General features: G+C 37.2%; 7 protein-coding genes across 7 annotated transcripts; 3 read left to right on the top strand and 4 right to left on the bottom strand.

Annotated features, from left to right (window-relative positions):
• Positions 1 to 1,660: 1,660 nt before the first annotated feature.
• PHYBLDRAFT_182909 (hypothetical protein) lies at positions 1,661 to 2,120 on the bottom strand. The gene is made up of 2 exons (XM_018438692.1): positions 1,971 to 2,120; positions 1,661 to 1,899 (listed from the first exon to the last, which is right to left on the bottom strand). Exons 1-2 carry the CDS (start codon positions 2,099 to 2,101, stop codon positions 1,842 to 1,844), a joined length of 189 nt encoding a protein of 62 aa, XP_018287316.1. The 5' UTR covers positions 2,102 to 2,120; the 3' UTR covers positions 1,661 to 1,841.
• Positions 2,121 to 3,110: 990 nt separating this feature from the next.
• PHYBLDRAFT_66759 (hypothetical protein) lies at positions 3,111 to 4,213 on the top strand (the record flags this gene model as incomplete). The annotated part of the gene is made up of 3 exons (XM_018441684.1): positions 3,111 to 3,178; positions 3,432 to 3,489; positions 3,995 to 4,213. The coding sequence occupies 3 exons, from the start codon at positions 3,111 to 3,113 to the stop codon at positions 4,211 to 4,213; spliced, it is 345 nt and encodes a 114-aa protein (XP_018287315.1).
• A 971-nt stretch (positions 4,214 to 5,184) lies between these two features.
• On the top strand, positions 5,185 to 7,123 carry PHYBLDRAFT_172526 (hypothetical protein; the record flags this gene model as incomplete). The annotated part of the gene is made up of 6 exons (XM_018436821.1): positions 5,185 to 5,227; positions 5,289 to 5,367; positions 5,420 to 5,616; positions 5,675 to 6,183; positions 6,253 to 6,763; positions 6,813 to 7,123. 6 exons carry the CDS (start codon positions 5,185 to 5,187, stop codon positions 7,121 to 7,123), a joined length of 1,650 nt encoding a protein of 549 aa, XP_018287314.1.
• A 653-nt stretch (positions 7,124 to 7,776) lies between these two features.
• PHYBLDRAFT_182908 (hypothetical protein) lies at positions 7,777 to 9,391 on the top strand. The gene is made up of 3 exons (XM_018438691.1): positions 7,777 to 7,978; positions 8,049 to 8,105; positions 8,191 to 9,391. Exons 1-3 carry the CDS (start codon positions 7,802 to 7,804, stop codon positions 9,310 to 9,312), a joined length of 1,356 nt encoding a protein of 451 aa, XP_018287313.1. The 5' UTR covers positions 7,777 to 7,801; the 3' UTR covers positions 9,313 to 9,391.
• A 4-nt stretch (positions 9,392 to 9,395) lies between these two features.
• Positions 9,396 to 10,789, bottom strand: PHYBLDRAFT_188414 (hypothetical protein). Its single transcript, XM_018439499.1, has 6 exons — positions 10,756 to 10,789; positions 10,539 to 10,665; positions 10,264 to 10,454; positions 9,952 to 10,187; positions 9,672 to 9,883; positions 9,396 to 9,615 (listed from the first exon to the last, which is right to left on the bottom strand). The coding sequence occupies exons 1-6, from the start codon at positions 10,779 to 10,781 to the stop codon at positions 9,463 to 9,465; spliced, it is 945 nt and encodes a 314-aa protein (XP_018287312.1). The 5' UTR covers positions 10,782 to 10,789; the 3' UTR covers positions 9,396 to 9,462.
• Positions 10,790 to 13,161: 2,372 nt separating this feature from the next.
• Positions 13,162 to 15,381, bottom strand: PHYBLDRAFT_116374 (hypothetical protein; the record flags this gene model as incomplete). The annotated part of the gene is made up of 3 exons (XM_018428517.1): positions 13,162 to 14,207; positions 14,275 to 14,493; positions 14,559 to 15,381. The coding sequence occupies 3 exons, from the start codon at positions 15,379 to 15,381 to the stop codon at positions 13,162 to 13,164; spliced, it is 2,088 nt and encodes a 695-aa protein (XP_018287311.1).
• Positions 15,382 to 16,678: 1,297 nt separating this feature from the next.
• PHYBLDRAFT_127108 (hypothetical protein) lies at positions 16,679 to 18,107 on the bottom strand. The gene is made up of 4 exons (XM_018429148.1): positions 18,031 to 18,107; positions 17,546 to 17,953; positions 17,062 to 17,469; positions 16,679 to 16,956 (listed from the first exon to the last, which is right to left on the bottom strand). The coding sequence occupies exons 1-4, from the start codon at positions 18,085 to 18,087 to the stop codon at positions 16,786 to 16,788; spliced, it is 1,044 nt and encodes a 347-aa protein (XP_018287310.1). The 5' UTR covers positions 18,088 to 18,107; the 3' UTR covers positions 16,679 to 16,785.
• Between the last annotated feature and the right edge of the window lie 628 nt (positions 18,108 to 18,735).

Genomic DNA, 18,735 nt, shown 5'->3' with positions numbered 1-18,735 from the left:
ACACTTGTGTTTCTGTTAATTTGTAATATTAAAATTAATAAATGAAAGAAAAATGAAGACTTGATATTCCTTGGTGGTCAGTAGAAACCATATCTATATTATTATTATTATTATTATTACTTCTTCTGTTCCCTCAAATTCTTCAATATTGGCACTATCTTGTAATTCGATTGTATCAAAAGATTCTATAGTAAAATAAAAGCACCTCTTTTGGATTGTTTTCTCTGGCTTGATACTATGAGCATGATTTATATGCGAATGAATTTGATGACATCAAGAAAAAAAAACGCAAAATTATACTTTAAATATTTTGTAGTCCAAGTTTCAAGCTCATAGACGAGGTAGCTATGTCAAGAGCATCTCCAACAGTCAGCTATATTTTATCTTTCGTAAAACCAAACACCGTCAAGTTAGCAAAGAAAAAAGCTACTTCACCCAACAGTTCAATTTTTTTTGAAATAGATTTTGAGAGCGTTTTCAGTTAAAACTTTTAAATCCCTGTCAAATTTAGCAGAGAGATAAAATTTAGGACCGTAAATTTTTCGTAAAATAAACTAAATTGAGCTGTTGGGGGTACTACTTGTAACTAAAATGTTTAATTTGACATAAAAGTTGAGATAAAAATGATTGTTGACGATTCTCTAATTGTTTGATAGCTCAAGTTCTTAGTTGAAACGGATAAATACTATAATTCCCCATCATAATATAGATCCTTACTGAATTTCATCTTTTTGTTTTATACATTTGTATTTCTTATACCTACCTTGTATTTGCTATACAGAAACCCAAATTTATGAATGTAAATATTAAGCTTAAAGGATCAGGCTTGAACTACGTATACTCAGTGCTAAGCTTTCAGAGCGACCAAAGTATTTGTAAAGACTTATTTTACAGCCTGAGGAATCTTAATCATACTTTTGAGTGAATGTTTAACAACCACTTCAATTAATATCACAGAGTAAACATCTCTATGTATAAGAGCTATTGATGGTATTTACTTTTTTTTTTTGGTCAAGCACGCAAAAAAAAAATCAATTGAACTGCCAATATTTTGCTGATTCTTTTTTTTTTGTTTCATACTCTAATCATCAATACCTCATCAAGGGATTGAATCTATAAAATCTTTAATTACAAAAAAAAATCATTTGAAACAGTTGCTTCAATCTCATTTGAATTGTCAAACCGAACCGAATGTATCAAATGCATCATTACCTCATTTTATGATTGCCATTGTATCATCTTTCGTGCTGTATTGGTCCTAATCTATGAGCCTTTTTGACCGTATTCATTTGAAAATTCTCTCCATATCCCAAATAAACAAAGTGATCTCGGTAAACAATTACTTATCCAAACAAAAACAAAAACAATATACGTTTGATTTCTTTTACTATAAACAACTCTAATACAATGGTACAACAAGGGTTATATGATATTTGTGTGTGTGTGTGTGTGTGTGGTATCCAAGTTAATTGGAGGCTACTCAATAATATGGTTTCTAAAGTATTGCACAATAGTTTACTTGACTACATATCTTTTTTTTTTTGGATAATTCTTAGAGACCCATGTTCTCTTTATGTCCATATGACTATCTTTTACATACATAAGAAGAAAGTAAAGGATTGTAATACTTGACTTTGACATAATTATTTCGATCCTCTTTAGTTGATTAAAGTGTATTTATTATGTTAGAATTCTAACCAAACGTTGGTTCGCTTGTGCTATAATAGAAAGAAAGACCCTCGTTTTATACATGTTTAAAAAATCCTAGAATACTTTGACTAATGATGGGACAATCCCCGCTTGAACCCCTATCCATCATATGGTCGTACTTTCTGGCAAATTTAACAGTGACCACCACAGCAGCCCTTCTTCTCCTCTACGGTCTTGTGGGCACATTTACTACAGATCACAACAACAAAGCCAACAGAGGTTATTTTTCCGCAAAAAAAAACAACAACAACAAAACTTACGCCCCATCGGAGCAGCATGAATCCTTCTTCTTGGCAGCTTCGCACTTGCAGGCACCGGAAGTACAGTCACACTTGGTGCTATCACAAGCGCAGGTAGTTCCGCAACATCCAGGGTTTCCGTTGGCAGGCATATTGATTGATATAAGTATAGAACGATGGAGGAAGTAAAGTGTAGGAGAGAAGAAGAAGAAGCAGAAGCAGAAGAAATTGGTAATTGAAGAATTTTTTTTTTAAAAAAAAAAGAGAGAGCAACGTTCCACCCGCTTTTTTTTCATACACCTGCTCCTGACGCGTTTGACATTGATTAACCGCGTAAACTGGTGGTTCCAATGGCGTTAGAAGGCGTAACTGTATTTTACAAATAAACTTGCTTGTACCCAGGATTTAATAGTATTTTAGCTTTAAGCCGCTTTGTTCCAATTTTGTTTAAAAGCTATTTACCCAAGCTTGGTAAAAAGATCGTATAGTTTTCTCAATCTATTATTATTTCACATATGCAGGGCGTTATAATAATAATGGGAAATCACCCCCAAAAAAATCCCATATTTTCTCTTTCTTTCTTTCTTTCTTTCAAGCAGTGTATAAGCAATCTATGGGAAAGGGATAGAGTCTTTTCAGAAAGCAAAGCCAGACCAGGTGGGGGGTCGTAGAACTATAAAATCAATATGTCGCCACAGTGACGAATCAAATGATCGGATGCCTAGCTGTGTTTCCAAGCTGGCTCTGTGCACCCCAGCCTACATCCAAAACAAAACAAAAACATGACCATATTTTTTTTTAAGCTGTGTACGGGCCTGCAGCCTTTACCTGGCAGGTGAAGTGACCGTATTATCCAAAAACAATACAAACATCATTCCAGTTTATATAAAAGCTTATATCAAGAAAGCCGTCCGACCTTCCAAAATGATAATAAATATGGTGTGAATAAGAATTAAAGTTAAAATAAAATAAAATAAAGTAATCTTATATATACAGTTGTTATGGGCAGATCAAAGCGGTCAAACATTTAAGCAGTGTTACTAGGCTAAAGTTTTTTTTATTATTATTATTAAAAAAAAAAAAGGGGGGGGGGGGGGTTCAAACCAGTGATTGGTCTGTGTTCATCCATTGCTAATCGAATCGAGAATAAGATTATTCTTGATGGAATTGAAACAACTACAAGCACTTGATTTTATCATCAGCGATATTAAGGGTACAATGCTTCCAAGGTAAGAAGCTGATTTTGCCTGTTAGGCTTAACATTTTGAAGTAGTTTAATAGTAGTATAAAGCTATATATCTAAAGAAAAATATGTACTCAATATGGCACCCCTTATACTTTTCTAAAGACATTATCCTGCTTTTTATTAGAGAGGGTGTTTAATTGTAGTGATTTACCCACTATTGTATTTGCCAAATGTTTTTGTTGTATGAGATAGAAATCTATTAAATTGCTTAAAGAAGTAGGTTCTGCTTCCTATAGAGAAGAGGTAGATGTCTGTGGAGATATTGTTGAGAAAATAAAGTGCGGGGATAAAATAGTAAGCTAACAAGTACAAAGAGTAGAAGGAGCATAGGAGAGAGAGATATTTTGTTTATGAGATGGGATGGCTGAAAGAAAAAATTGCTTCATCTCTACTATATCGAGCTTTGGCTGTAATGGACCAGGTTAATGAACCGGGCTAGAAGTGGATTATTTAATGGGCTTTAATTTAATTTTTTGCTACCTGGTTCACAGTACGGTCTATTATCATGATTATTCAACAGGGTTTTACTTATCGTTTTAAATCCTGAATACAATATTTTTGAATGAAAAAGTCTTTTACTAGCATAGAAAAATTCTGCGTCCCTTTACATACCACTAGTCCACATCCTCTGTATTAAACTAACTTTATTATAATAGTAATCATATACCGTTAGGGATGAGATATAATTATTAGATTTTGTATAACAATAGTAGAGGGATTGTCGTTAATGAAGTTGGTAACAGCTACTTTTGCTTTTCATCCAAGATAAATTTACTTCAAACTTGCTGATAAAGTACAGAAATACTATGACACACGCACTGTACCTCATAACCCATCTCTGAGCATCCCGAATGTAAGTCCCCGTCTGTTTCGCTGCAGATTATGCGCTCATACACTTTTCAATGTTCGGATCGAAAAATCTAACGTGATCCTGGACCGTGTACCGAGCATAATAATGTTTTATACTTGCCTCCTTTATCCGGATGTCTTCATGTTTTGGCTTTGTTATTCGCATTGAGCAACTAAAAAAAATGACTCTTTGGAAGTCGAATTTTCCAAGTAATCAGTATGAATAGCAATTGCCTCAACAACAAACTCTTTTTTTTTCATCAACAGCGTACTCCATTGGCTCAGGGCTACCATTTTTGTTAAAGATACTTAAATGCCCGTGTTAAAATGTAAGGCTTTGAAAACTAAAACTAAAATAAAAGCTACCCATGTTAAAGAGAGGTTTAGCTTATACCTTTTCTCGTTTAATGAAACCATTATGACACGACAGCATTTTTAAATACAAGCGACCTGTTTTCTAAAAAAAAATAATACAACTTTGCTATTTTCATATAAAAAAAAGGTAGAGATTGGAGAAGAAGGAGAGAAAGAAGGAAGCTAGGATATCTAAAAAAAATAGTATCTAAGAATATAAAATTACTTGATATATTGTCTAACAAGCTTATATGATAAATTCTTTAAACCTTTCCTGTTATATATTAAAAAAAAGGCAGGTGAGATAAGTATATGTAGCTCGTTAGGAATCATCTGTAACCAAGGATTCCGGGTATCAGGTTGCATTTGGCTCATCCAGTTAAAATTAAATGTCGTATTCACATAATCAGAGACCGTTTATCAGCTTACAGTAGCTGCTTTAGCTTTGATCTTTTGTAGAATTGTTATGGAAGCATAGTTTATCATATAGTTGCTTTGAATATTAGTACAAGTAATAAAATGAAGAGTATAATAGATAATATTAAAGCACTTCTTTTGTTTATTCCTTTGAAAACCAAGTAAATGAGCTTGCATCCCATGTATCAAATAAATCACCAGAGGCATAAAGGCTTAGAAAAATTTTTAAATTAAAGGGGTAATATTGTCATTCTGTACGACAGTCAAGTCTACTCCAGAATAAGAGATATTTACATCTCAAATAATTTCATTACCTTGTCTTTCTTTTGTTCCCCTCTCTTTCTCTCTCAGTTTAAGATACATTTAGTAATGACAGTCGGTTCAAATAAATTTGTAATCTCAGTAGGAATAGGTAAATATATCAAGTTTTTCTTTGTCGATTTTAAAGGTACACTATTGATCGAATTCAACAGATTTTGGCACCTCATCGTCTGGATGCTCTTATGCCTATATGGATGATGCGGCTGTTACTGTGATTGATATACCAGACCGGTAATATGACAGTAAGATGGTGGTTCTCTTTACTAAATCATACCATCAATAGGGCGAGAAATATCAAAACACCAACACAATCTTTGTATCGAAAAAACACAAAAGAATTTGTGTGCTGCGGATTCAAAGCCGTAAAACAAGGCAACAGACATGAGACTGGTTATGATTTAATAACCAATGTCAAGATGGCGCTGAATTCTCGGTCCAAAGATCCCAAAAGTTCCAAACACAGTTTAGAAACAGTTGATGGTGTGTGCCTATAAATTTATACAGATTATTCGAACTGAAACACTTATTCTCTCCCTAGTTATAAGGGACTATTTCAGAAATTATTACATTCAAATCATGAAGTATTTAAAATCAAAGGATCCAAGTTTGAATGATCCCTCCAGATTCAGATATTGTCTTACTGTTCCTAATCTCTACTCGGATAATGCTAGACTTATTATGAGAAGAGCCGTAATCGAAGCTGGCATAGTAAAAAAAGATGACATTTGTGATCAACTACTGATCATCAATGAATCTGAAGCTGCGGGTCTTTGGTGTGAGCATATTTCTCCTAATCTCGATTTGACTCACGATAAGTACTTCATGGTTTGCGATGCTGGTGGATATTCAGTTGATGTTTCAGTTTTACAAATCGACACATCTTCGGGAAAGTCATTCCGTGAAGTAATAGCCAGCTCAGGAAGCTTTTGTGGGTCGATGTGTCTGGATGATTGCATGGAACGTCTACTCCGAAATCGGCTCTACCTCCGGGATACCTCTAATAAACATATAAAACGTCTTATGGATGAATTTGTAAATACTATCAAAGTAAGTAAATTGTAAGGCTATGAGATACGCTCTGAATATCTCAAATGTAGCTAATCGTGTCTACTATAGCCTGAGTTTGATGGAACACAAAACGTTCAATTGACTTTACCAGAAGAATTACGATTAATTTTTGATCCTATGGCTGAAATTGGGGAAGGAAAATTATATATATCTGTTCGTGAAATGAAAGAAGATGTTTTTGATCCCATAATTCGTCATGTAATTCATTTGATCAGAGATCAATTCAAAAAAATGAGAAACAAACACATACACGTTATGTTTGTTACTGGAGGATTTGGAGAATCTCCTTACCTAACCCATCGCATCAAGGAAGCCTTTGAATCTCGCCTGGATTTTCTTCATTTTCTTCGTGAAAAAGATGGAGCTGTAAGACGAGGAGCAGCTCTATTTGGCCTCAACCCTGAGGTTATAGATCAGCGCATCCTACAGAGAACCTATGGCTTTAATAGTGTCATCAAAGATGGATTTACCAAAAGAAATTGCTTCACCATTTGGGCAAGAAAAGGCCAGCCTATAAGGGAGAATATGTGGATAGAAGGCTGGACATCATGGGTTAGAGGTGAAACAAAAAGCATTTGTAAGTAACTACCTCAAGGATTAAACAAAAGGAAAGTTTGACTTATCGATAAGCATAGCTCTTTATTCTTATGATGGAGATGAACCTGTAAAAATGTACAAACCACAAGGCGCTAAGTTGGTGGCTAAATTTGACACCCAATTTCGAATAGCTTTGAAGCCAGGAAAAGATAGAGCAAATCTTAATATCTTTATACGTTTTTGCTTGGGCAACATTCGTGTGAAGGTTAATATTATTGACAAGACCTATACTTATCCTCCACAATATTATGACAACGAGCTTTTGAGCCCAGAGCAAAACCTTGACTCTTCTGGTCCACATTTACACATAGATATCCGCTGAATTATCGAATCACATAACTCCTTATTACATAAAACAAATTCTTTGCTTTTTGGTGCTGTTTTTGATATTATAAATATTTTGTGTTTTGTTTAATATTGATGCTTTACTCTTGTATGAGTTTGAAGAGAAATAACCTAACTTGTCGCTAGTAGACATTGCTTTATCACTAGCGATTGTCGGCCGGTCTGCTATCAAAACTACAATAAGATACTTCCCCCCCCCCCAAAAAAAAAAAAAAAAACGCACAGACCAGACCCTTATTTGTACTTCATCAGTTTAATGGGTTGAACCTTTCTAGAAAATATCCCAGTCTACTTTTATCTTTATTGTAGGGTAAAAAGATTTCCGGGAAGATATTTAATAAAACTGTATAAAATATATAGATAAATAGATAAATAAAAGATATGTAGATATAGATATAGAAATTGTGAAGATAGGAAACTATGTCAGACGGTAGTGCTTTTTTATACTACAATGAAAATACCATCAAAAATAAGGGTATTTTCAGGATGCGTCATCTTTCTATTGGCAGAATAGAAAACAAGCGTGTATCTTTCTATAAAAGTTGCGCAATTTTAAACCTTCTGCTGGCGTATAATTGATTCACTTATCATACATATATATAAATAAAGGAGGGCTTTCAAACGTAGTCATTCTTTACTCTCCCTTTTCTCTCTAATGACTTCAAATACCGTATTCTATGGAACCCTCATCCATTCTCTCTCTCTAGCAGAATTAGAGGTGATCAACAATGGTGTTCTGATTATCAATGACAAGGGAATCATTATCCATCTCGAGCGTAATGTCCCTGATCTCAACGCCTTTTTGTTAAAACATGACTTTGGAATCACAAAGGTATAATATAATAATAATATTCTTGAAGTATATTACATCGGTCTAACTTTTAGCTTTCTTTCTTTTCTAGATACATCGATTGAACCCACACCAGTTTTTGGCACCAGGTTTTGTGGATACACATGCAGTAAGTGAATAATATCTTTGGATAAAAAAAAAGGGGGGGGGGTATAAAAGAGCAAATAATTAATATAAGGTTTATTGTTGTATAGCATGCTCCTCAATACGTATTTTCTGGCTTGGGAATGGATCTTCCACTACTTGACTGGCTCAACACATATACTTTTCCCGCCGAGTCTTCATTCAAGTCAGTTGAATACGCCGAAAAGGCGTATACCAAGGTTGTCTCACGATTCCTCAGAAATGGAACAACTACCTGTAGCTGGTTTGCTACTATTCATTTGAACGCATGCCAAAGTTTAACAGATATCATCGAGCGTCTGGGCCAACGTGCATTTATCGGCAAGGTCAACATGGACCAGAATTCGCCCGATTACTATGTCGAGACCACAGAGGGCAGTTTGCGGGATACTCGGTTATTCATAGACTACGTAAACTCCAAGAAGTCAAGTCTTTTGACTCCAGTCATAACCCCTCGTTTTGCAATCTCATGTACATCGGAACTGATGCTTGGTCTGGGTAAACTTGCTAAAGAATATGACGTACCTGTTCAAAGCCATCTGTGCGAGAACCACGACGAGATTGAATTCACGTGCTCCTTGTTCCCTGACTCAGCAAACTACACCGCTATCTATGATGATCACAACCTGCTTACCGACAAATCTTATATGGCTCACTGTGTGCACATGAAGGATGATGAGGTTGATATGCTGGCTGCCAAAAGTGTAGGCGTATCACACTGTGCCAACTCCAATTTCTCAATTCACAGTGGTGTATGTGATGTCCGACGCTTCTTGAAAAAGGGAATCAAGGTCGGTTTAGGAACAGACGTGGCAGGTGGTTTCTCGCCATCAGTTTTGGATTCCATAAGATCATCTTTTATGGCCTCAAAAACAATGAAGATTATGCACCGGGATGGTATGACTGGTGGATCTAAGGAATATGAGCCATTGGTTCCTAGTGAGCTGTTTTACCTGGCTACATTGGGAGGTGCCAAGGTTCTTGGCCTAGAGGATACCATCGGCAACTTTGCAGTGGGTAAATCACTGGATGCACTTTGGGTAGACTTGGCAGAAGGTGGCCCTGTAGATATCTTTGAGAATGATACAAACACTCAAATGTTTGAAAAGTTTCTTTTCCTTGGAAACGATCAATCACTCTTGCATGTATTTGTTCAAGGTCGCCGAGTAGCTGGTACAGCAACATCCATTTAAATATCCATCAATAGACCAACATTTGCCCCTTTTTTTTTAAATAATAATAATAACCAAGTCATTATCATACACACAATATATTCATTCGTTATGCATTAAACAGCAATTTGCTTTTATATAGTATATTATAGGTAAAAAAAAAAGAGTAGATTAATTTTTGGATGCGAGCTCAAATTCTTCATCAAAAACGGGAACTCCCCAGTTGGGGGAAACAAATCTCTTAGGATGAGTGGATCCAAGAGTATTGATACGCTCAATTTCCTCCTTGGAAAGTTCGATAGTTTCAAAGTTTGCTTTGATACGCTAAAGAAGACACCAAACCATTAGAAATGTCTACTGATTACTCGTAATGCACTTACAGAAGGTGTAACACTCTTGGGAAGAACGCTGCCTCGTGTGATTCCCCATGAAATCAAGACTTGGGCAGGCAATATCTTGTGAGCAGCAGCAATATCGGTGATTGTGCTGTTCTCACACAAGTTACCATTACTGGTACCAAGAGGAGAGTAAGCAGAGCAGTGAATTCCCTTGGATGAACAGTATTCAAGGAGTTTGTTTTGTGGGTTGAAGGCTATAGAAGAAAATGACAAATTAATACATTAATACTAATATCTTTTTTTTTTGAAATATTGTACATACGGTGGAGTTCGATTTGGTTAACAGCTGGGACAACCTTGGAAGTCTTCAAGAGATGCTCAAGATTTGGGATAGAGAAATTCGACACACCAATAGCTTTAACCTTTCCTGTATCCAGAAGCTTCTCCATTGCAGCCCAAGTAACATCAAACTTTCCCAGCATTGTCTCATCCAAATCGCGGGAGCCATCTGGGCGGAGTGGAATTTTCTCACCCGACGCGGGATTGAGAGGGACAGGCCTAAAGGAGAATTGTCGTGAGAAAGTTTGGTTAGAGATTTGTTAAGACGGTGACTATGTTCCCCCCCCCCTCTTACCAGTGCATTAAGTAAAGATCAATGTACTCGATGTTTAAGCTGGCAAAAGAACTGTTAAAGGCCTCAACCACCTTCTCAGGGCGGTGGTAAGTAGGAGGCAACTTTGTGGTCACAAAGATATCTTTACGTTCCAAACCATTCTCCTTCAAACCATCGCGTACTCCACGGCCAATTTGTTCCTCATTGCCGTACTATAATGTACATGTATTGTTTCGCGTCAATAGATGACTTTTATTTTTATTTGATTTTATTGCCAAACCCAATACTATACTTACCATAAATGCGGTATCAATATGTCTATAGCCAACATTGATGGCCTCTTTAACAGAAGTATAGCCACTATCGTCTTTTCCAGAAAGCCATGTACCCAAGCCAATAGCTGGAATATCAGCACCAGTGTTACTATTGTTATTGTTGATAATTATTATTTTGTAAGAATAAGAAAAAAGGGTATGGATTAGACGATATAATTAGGTATCAACATGTACTTACAGCTTAAAGATCTTTTGAGAGGACATATTCTAAAGTTGAGAAGGAAGAAGGCTATCTATATTTCGATCTCACTTTATATTCGATTCATTTTTTAGGTGCTAGTTTTGTGTGACATATCATCAGCATTGTGCCTTGTTGCATCATCGGTTCTCTTATGATAAGCAGGGTTCGATTATCCCTTGAACCTTTTTTGTCTTATTATTCCATATGAAGCGGTAAGATCCGGAAAATTTTCTAATTTTCGGGAATATAGATTTTATTTCTATAAGCGTAAGTGTCACCTTTGACATCCAGTACATGTATATAGAGCATTGATTTGCTTAGGGGTTTCTCAAGCACCCGCCAAGTCACAGAAAATCATATTCCTTTATTGGGGTTTACAGAACTTAAGGAACCAATTTTCCGGAATCAAAGACTTTAGTGATTCCTAAAAAAAAGTATAACTACAAAACAAAATGATGCAGAGTTTTTTGGATATTAAAATACTACAAAAATACTACAAAATATCTTCTTCTTTATCGTATCGGAAGCTTTATTTTCATCTAGAATAGTGTGCAATATTTAGTCGTTTATATTATATCCATAGCTACAAATCATATAAAAACAAAGTCTGTGGGGGGTAGCTTTGATGTCTATAATATCGTTTTTGAAAAGAAAAGAAGAAACGCCTGATTCTCACTCAATGTCGTTCAGAGTGGACCATGTACAAAAATAATCTCCGTTGAGTTGGAAAAAATAAACATTGCTTTTGAAAGTCTATGCCTTGCATCTCTTCTTATAATGCATCTCTTTAATGGAACTCATTTGCATACTTTCACAAGTAAAAGTAGAAAAAAAAATAGTGAATAGCCAATGGACCCAATACGAAAAGAGGCCGTGCTGGTTCGAAAACTTCTACCATTTACCTCATCTTCTCCACAACTGTTTTCTGCACAGGGGATTCCAAAGAGAGAAAAAAATATCTATAGCGCGAATGAGTATACTGATCGACAATCTTGCGGGAAATCAGAATTTACTAAAAGTATAAAAACTGTCTCTCGAATCCTACATTAAGAATGTTCGTAAGTTTATATGTCAAGACGACCTTCAATGCTAATAGTAAAAACACCTAACATAATATTCAATTACCAATAACTATATAATTATCAGCGCTTATATAACATATACTCGTTGGAGAAATATACTAATATAAGAAAACATTTGATATCTTTAAATATACAAGTAAATAAATAATGCTTTTACGATAACACTTTTCGCCGTTCATAGTATTTATATATTTCAGTAGTATGAAGGGATTTAATTATTAGTCTTCACAATGTCTCAGTATGAATCAAATCAAAGTACTATTAATGAATTATAAAACAGAGTGTGTAAAGCAGAAGCATTTTTTTTACAAACAATACTTAGATATCTCAAGGCTTTTGATTGACAAAAAGAAGTCGGAACAGTTTGCATCCAGAATTTGGTACGAAGCTTGTTGTAAGTATGTTTGATATGACTGTATCTATAATTGCTGCAAATAATGGAAACATTTGTTATTAAACCTTGACTGGTTTTTACATTCTCATACTTTGTTATACATTGTTTATTAAGATATAAATGCCTAGTTTTCTAAAGTGGGTCATGCTAACTATATACATTAAATTTAGTGAGTGTATTTCTGGGTGCAAAAAAAAACGGCAGAAACAATTTCTTTATATTTCATATCTAGTTCTTCCTAGTAGATCCATCGACTCTTGCAGTTAGACTGACATAGTTCTCTGATCGTCTTTAATACAGACATGCTCAATCAATCCATAAAAGGTAGAAGAGCAGGACTTGCCAAGAGGTGTAGATGATAATTATTGAAAAAAGTCCTGTGTCTGTTCAATAAGATGTATGCTGTCCAAAGTCACTTAAAACCTGGTTTTGTTTTCTTTAAAATAAAACAAAAATGAAACCCAATTGTTATGAAATCGCCACGAGAAAGTTGATTTTCAGTGTCCACAAAAGATATTAATGCATTCAACAACCATCCACTTAGCTTGACTAAAACTTCAGGGTCAGTAAAGCCTACTACCAAAGTTCCAAATAAGCGTTTTCATTGTAATATACTATAGAGAAAACTTTCCTATTTTTTTTTACTCTAATAAACACTTCAATTGTACATTTGTGCACTAGAATGCACATTCAATACAGCACAAGGGCTATGTTTTTTTTTACTCCATTGTTAGAAAGGTATAGGAATTAAGAGAAGGAGAATGGGATGAATGCGGGAAAGAAAAGTACATCTTGTTGAAAAAATATCATAAAGACGTGGAAAATACAGATATAATGAGGGTTAAGCTTTGAAAAGCCATATGCAATGTGTTTGACTATTAGTTTTTTCTTTTTTTTTTTTTAGTGTAGGGTTTGACCAAGAGTTTTCTACTCATAGAGATCCTCTACTGTCTGTTGTACATTCCACTGATTGGCTTCTAATCTAGAATGAGCCTCTGATAGACTACAAGCGTCGTAGTCGGCAACATAGAGAGTCTTTCTACTTTTAACTATCTCCAACAGATGTTTGCGCCAGGCCTCCGGAATCTTCTTTTGAATTGCATCACGTTTGCCATAATCGATATATTTCACTTCCAAACTGTAACCAGCGCTAATTGGTCGATGATCAGAGGCAAGAACCTCGTGGCGTCTATAGTACAAATTCTGTATACTCTCGCCATGATAAAGGATACGATCGCACCAGGCGGGGACACGCTTCTTATCAGAGCTGTCGTAACAGTTCGTTCCCGGATCATATTTGTAGGTCGGATTGAATTCAATAAGAGGTTCTTGGAATGTGAGTAGTTTGAAAAGCGGATTGGTGTGGCGTTGTTTGAGTAATTGGTCTTCGGCCATAAGTCTTTCCCGGGCAGCTTGCTGGTCAGGATTCTTTAACTCCCGGATGACATCTTCACGGCTCATCCCAATACGATAGTTGAGATCCCCACTCAAGAAACATACTTCATGATCAAGTACAAGGCTGCCATCACCTCCGTTTGTAAATATATCTGGGGTTTCATGAGCGGAGAATGCTGTTGTCTGAAGAATGCCTTCAGCATCCGCATTGCGTTGCTGGATGTGCGACTGGCCAGCAGCCAGATGGCAGTTTACAAAGCAAAGAGACGTGTCGTCCAAGAGGAAACGGACAGCAATACCACCCTTGTTACCGTGGAGACTTCTGTTCATGACCTTCATGCCTGTCTTGACTAGAGTAGATTCACAGTTTGATATTCTACTTCCTAGGCTACTCTTGACAAAGATACAGCTAAAAAGACCAACCAGTTGGTCTGTCTTCTTAACTATATAAGCATGTTCACCATAGTTTTGTGCTACTGCTTGGACCAGATAGTCGTGCCATAAACTATAACGATGAGTTAAGAGCTCATCTGCATCTTGCAAGGTTTCAATCTTCTTTCGAGAGGCAAAAAGTGACCCTGAGATAGAATTAGTCAAAAAAAAAACAGAAAAACAAAAAGAAAAACAAAGAACTATCGTACTTACTTGCTGTCTGCTTCTTGGATTCCAAATCAACAATTTCCTGCATGCCCACAACTATAATGTCCGGGTTCTTCATACCCTTCAACCATTCGTGCAACTTAATGTCATCATCTGTATTTGCCAGTTTTTCCGGTTTAGTGGCATCGATATTCCACGAGCATATCATAACCTCGATATCCCGATAATCGCAGTATTCTCTCACATGAGCATGTAATCTTTGTTCTAAAATAATTAATTAAAATTTAGCTTGTTTTTTTTTGGTTTTTCGCTATCGAGTAAATTATTACCTTGCCAATCATCAGTCAGTAAACCATCCCAATAGGCAATATTTCCAGATGAATCTGTGCTAACAACCTGCACAGTACTACGGTCTAAGATAAGACCCGTATCATCGACAACCATGCAAGATACTGCACTTGTATGCGCTTTCCAGACCTTTACTACAAGCCATTGCTCTGGGCGGGTATCGTACACATATATCATACCAGTGTTGTAGCCTACCCAAAGATAATAGTCTCCAACTCCAACCATCGCTGATATACCGTACATCGACACTGTGATCACTTGGAGACGTTCGATCGATTCACTGTCCCAGATACTAATCTTTCCATTGTCGTGAGATGCAAAAATACGGTGATAATGATAGGGAACGGCAGCTAACTGTGTAATATTTCCAAGGTCGTTTGGAATGCGTTTGCGTACAGGATTTTGAGACAGAGGAATTGTGTGATATTCGAGCGTTCGTCCAGAAGACATAAATAGACAAGAATCGACTTTGACAGCCGCAACTGCCTTGGATGTGACCTGACACTTTCCTGGATTGAGGTCCAAGGGGTCATGCTGATCGCAGTCCACTGCTAGGGCCGGCCATATCTTAAGCGAACCGCTCTCGTCAATCGTCCATACTTCGGTATTCTTGTGGCGCATGATGAATTGAACAGGTGCAGAGTGAAAATTGGCACGCTTGCCAAGAATCATCTGGCGGCTAGCGTCGAGAACCATCAACATACCATCTTGCATTCCTACCCACAGATAATGACCTTCGTTGGCAGGATTCCGGCAAGGTGCAAATGCCATCGACCGAACTTTATCGTTGTTGTCATTAGGCATTGCTGGGTCAACTGCATATAAACATGCGTTTTTTTCAATGTCCCAAATCCGTGTTGTATGTCCTCCTATTGCTAGTGTACTACCAGCCGCCGCAATCGTATATACAGTGTGTTTACTTCCTCCCAAGCGCTGCCCAGCACTATTACCAACAGGAGGTTTCCGACTAGCATTGGTGAAGTCTGGATATACGCTTGTGGACATTAGCAACGCAGGATGACCAATCCCCCGTCTAACAGTAGTCAGGGCTCGTCGTACATTATTTGCGCTGGAAGCAAAGCTGCCTCCTTGGGAGGATCGTCCGGTGGCAGTTACAGTATTAGAGCGAGCTATCGATGAGGATGAAGGACGGGGAGGAAGAATAGGTACAGAAGGTCCTTCGGCCAGGACTGGGCGAGGAGGAAGTATTGGGGGCGTGACCTCAGCAGATCTATCTATCTGAATAGCTCTACTTTGCGGTGGTGGTGGTGGTAGGGGTGGGTGGCTGTTTACAGAACCATGATATTTTTTACTTAACGGTGGTGGTGGTGGTGGGCTACGGGCTTTCGTGGTCGATTGTGATGGTTTTGGTGGTATTCTACGCTGTTGTTCGATACCTTTGAGTGACATGTCATGCTCAGGACTTGAATGAATAATATGTGAGGTTTGAACTTGGTGGATGAGTGTATCATCCATATCACTTTCCCCACTGCTGGTGCTACCAGTGTCTCCTTCTGAATCTGTGTCACTAGTTCCGGATTGGAGCTCTTCTTCGCTAAACGGATCATGCAAAGGTATCTGTGTAGGTGCGGGAGACGACACTTGCTGTTCGGTGTTTGATGAAATAGAAGGTATTTCTGGTCCGGTTCCGGGAGATGCACCTAAAGCAGTTTTTGCGTTAAACTGCTGAGCGAGAAGAGAGACTCGGCGAACACTATCAAAGTGAGCCTGAGACTTCTCGGCCACAGAAGTAGTATGAACTATATTTGGTTTGGGAGGAAGAGGTGGTGCAGAGGATGTGCGTACAGGCTCTTGTGGTGGAGAAATAATTGCACTTTGGGTATGATTGTCGGTTTGGATGGGTGTGGGAGATGTTTTGGAAATGTTCTCGAGAGAGGATCCTTCCTGACGCAGAGTTGTCTCATGTTGGGCCCAACGCTTTTTCAGCTCTTTAAATGAGACTGTGGAGTCTTCTTGTCCTTCGCTTTCCATGAGAATGAGTACAATTTATAATGTTTAACTAATGGCGTGAGTGGTTTCAAAGAACCACACGGAGAAAAGGTACAAAATATACAGAAAGAACAGAAAGCGGACTGTAACAAAAGGGAAACAGAAAAAGGTGGATTGCTTTATTTGGACACACTCCGTTTTGATGTCATCGTCAATGTTTTAGCGGAGGATAACACAATATTATAAAGAATTCTAAAACTACATTGAGATTAATTCTCTAGGAATATATGACTCCTCCAGGTAGGATACTTCTTCCGCAGTTAACTTCACATCAATAGCACCCAACAAATCGTACAGATGCTCCACCTTGCCAATACCCAAGATAGGTGCTGTGACATGGTTTTTGGCAAACAACCAGGCCAATGCAACCTAATTCACACTCAGTCAATAAACCTCTCTTTTTTTTCATCTTCTTCTTTTTATCCTCTGACTTCTTCTTCCATTGTCTCTTTTATATGTATATATGTATATTACCTGAGCAGCAGTTATGTTTCTCTTTTCAGCAATTTCGACTACTCGGTCAATAATCAACTCATTGTTGTCATTCACCTTTCTGGCAAATAATCTATCAATAGCTTTATCGGTCTGGCTGCGGGTTGAGGTCCGGTTCTTGCCTGTCAAAAAGCCACGGGCAAGGGGGGACCAAACGATTTGAGCAATGCCTTGATCAATACAGTAGGGGATCATCTCTCTTTCTTCTTCACGGTACAATAGGTTGTAAAGGTTCTGCATACAAGAAAACTTGGCCCAACCATTCTTCTCGGCAATAGAATTTGCCTTTTGGAACTGCCAGGCCTTCATTGAGCTGGCACCGATGTATCTAACCTTTCCAGATCTTACAAGGTCGTTAAGGGCTTCCATGGTCTCTTCAATAGGAGTGTTCTAGCTAATCGCATTAGATAACGGTGCTCTGTAATACAGTAGATATATAGATATGTGTATTTTTGTCTTTACTTACGGGATCAAAGCGGTGAATCTGGTAGAGATCAATGTAATCGAGACCAAGTCTTTCAAGAGAAGCTTCAACAGCATCAAAAACATGCTTTCTTGAGAGACCATAACCATTAACAAATTCTGAGACATTATCAAGCTTGGCATGAAAAAGGTTGGCAGAAATGTCTTCTGCCACAGGGAAAAATAGCTTGGTGGCAACAACGATGCGGGAGCGGGGCATCTCCAGCTGTTTGATAGCCTTTCCTAAAATGCGTTCACTCTCTCCGTTAGAGTAGGCATCTGCAGTATCAAAGAAGTTGATGCCGGCCTTGTAAGCAACCTCGATAATCTTCAAGGACTCGGCCTCATTCTTAACCCAATCCTGCCATTTGGATGACCCATAAGACATGCAACCAAGACACACACGCGATACCTTTTTGTATTAATAAACATAAGGCCAGCATTAATTATAACGATGTTAATTGTATCCATTTTCTTTCAATTGCTTACGCGCATTCCGGTTTTTCCAAAGCGAATGTATTCCATCTTGAAGTCCTTTGAAGTCATGTTTATCAAATTATAAAGAGAGTTGATAATGATACATTTTTAACGAGAATCACTCGTACCTTTTATACCTGTAGAAGGCTGTCACATCAGAAACTTAGTTACACGATGATCTTCAGGAAGTGTAACATTTACCGAAAAGACATAAATATACAATATAGACAACTGCAACTTAACATTTGTCTTCTAATGATAGATTCTGTTGGTGAATGGCATTGCGTAATTTATATATATATCTGTTTAGATTGAAGCCTTTCAGAACTGATAAATTACCAATATCGCCTTTGAATGCCGTCTATTATGAGTATAGTACCATGTATAATATCCAACACATCTTTCTCTTGTTCTTCTATTTTTTTCTTTGAAATCCATTGGCTCGGGATTTATTGATCAGTGGGTCTTGATGACTAAAACCTACAGGTATACCAAAATTTTAGTTTTTTGGGATTTCCTATAAAGAATGGATGATTCGTGTACACCTATCTAAATATAGAATATGTTACGTGTATTCTCCAAAATACTCGCTTACAAAATGTTTGTACCCTATTATTAGGGTCCTGTGTGGCGTACACAACTTTTCTAAAATTGGAATAAATATATCAAAATTACTACAATTGTAACCTGTAAGCATATATTGCTACCATTACTAAC

The sequence above is a fragment of the Phycomyces blakesleeanus genome (assembly GCF_001638985.1).
Source record: "Phycomyces blakesleeanus NRRL 1555(-) unplaced genomic scaffold PHYBLscaffold_22, whole genome shotgun sequence".
In the NCBI taxonomy this organism is placed as follows: domain Eukaryota; kingdom Fungi; phylum Mucoromycota; class Mucoromycetes; order Mucorales; family Phycomycetaceae; genus Phycomyces; species Phycomyces blakesleeanus.
This window is presented reverse-complemented; position numbering and strand designations above follow the sequence as displayed.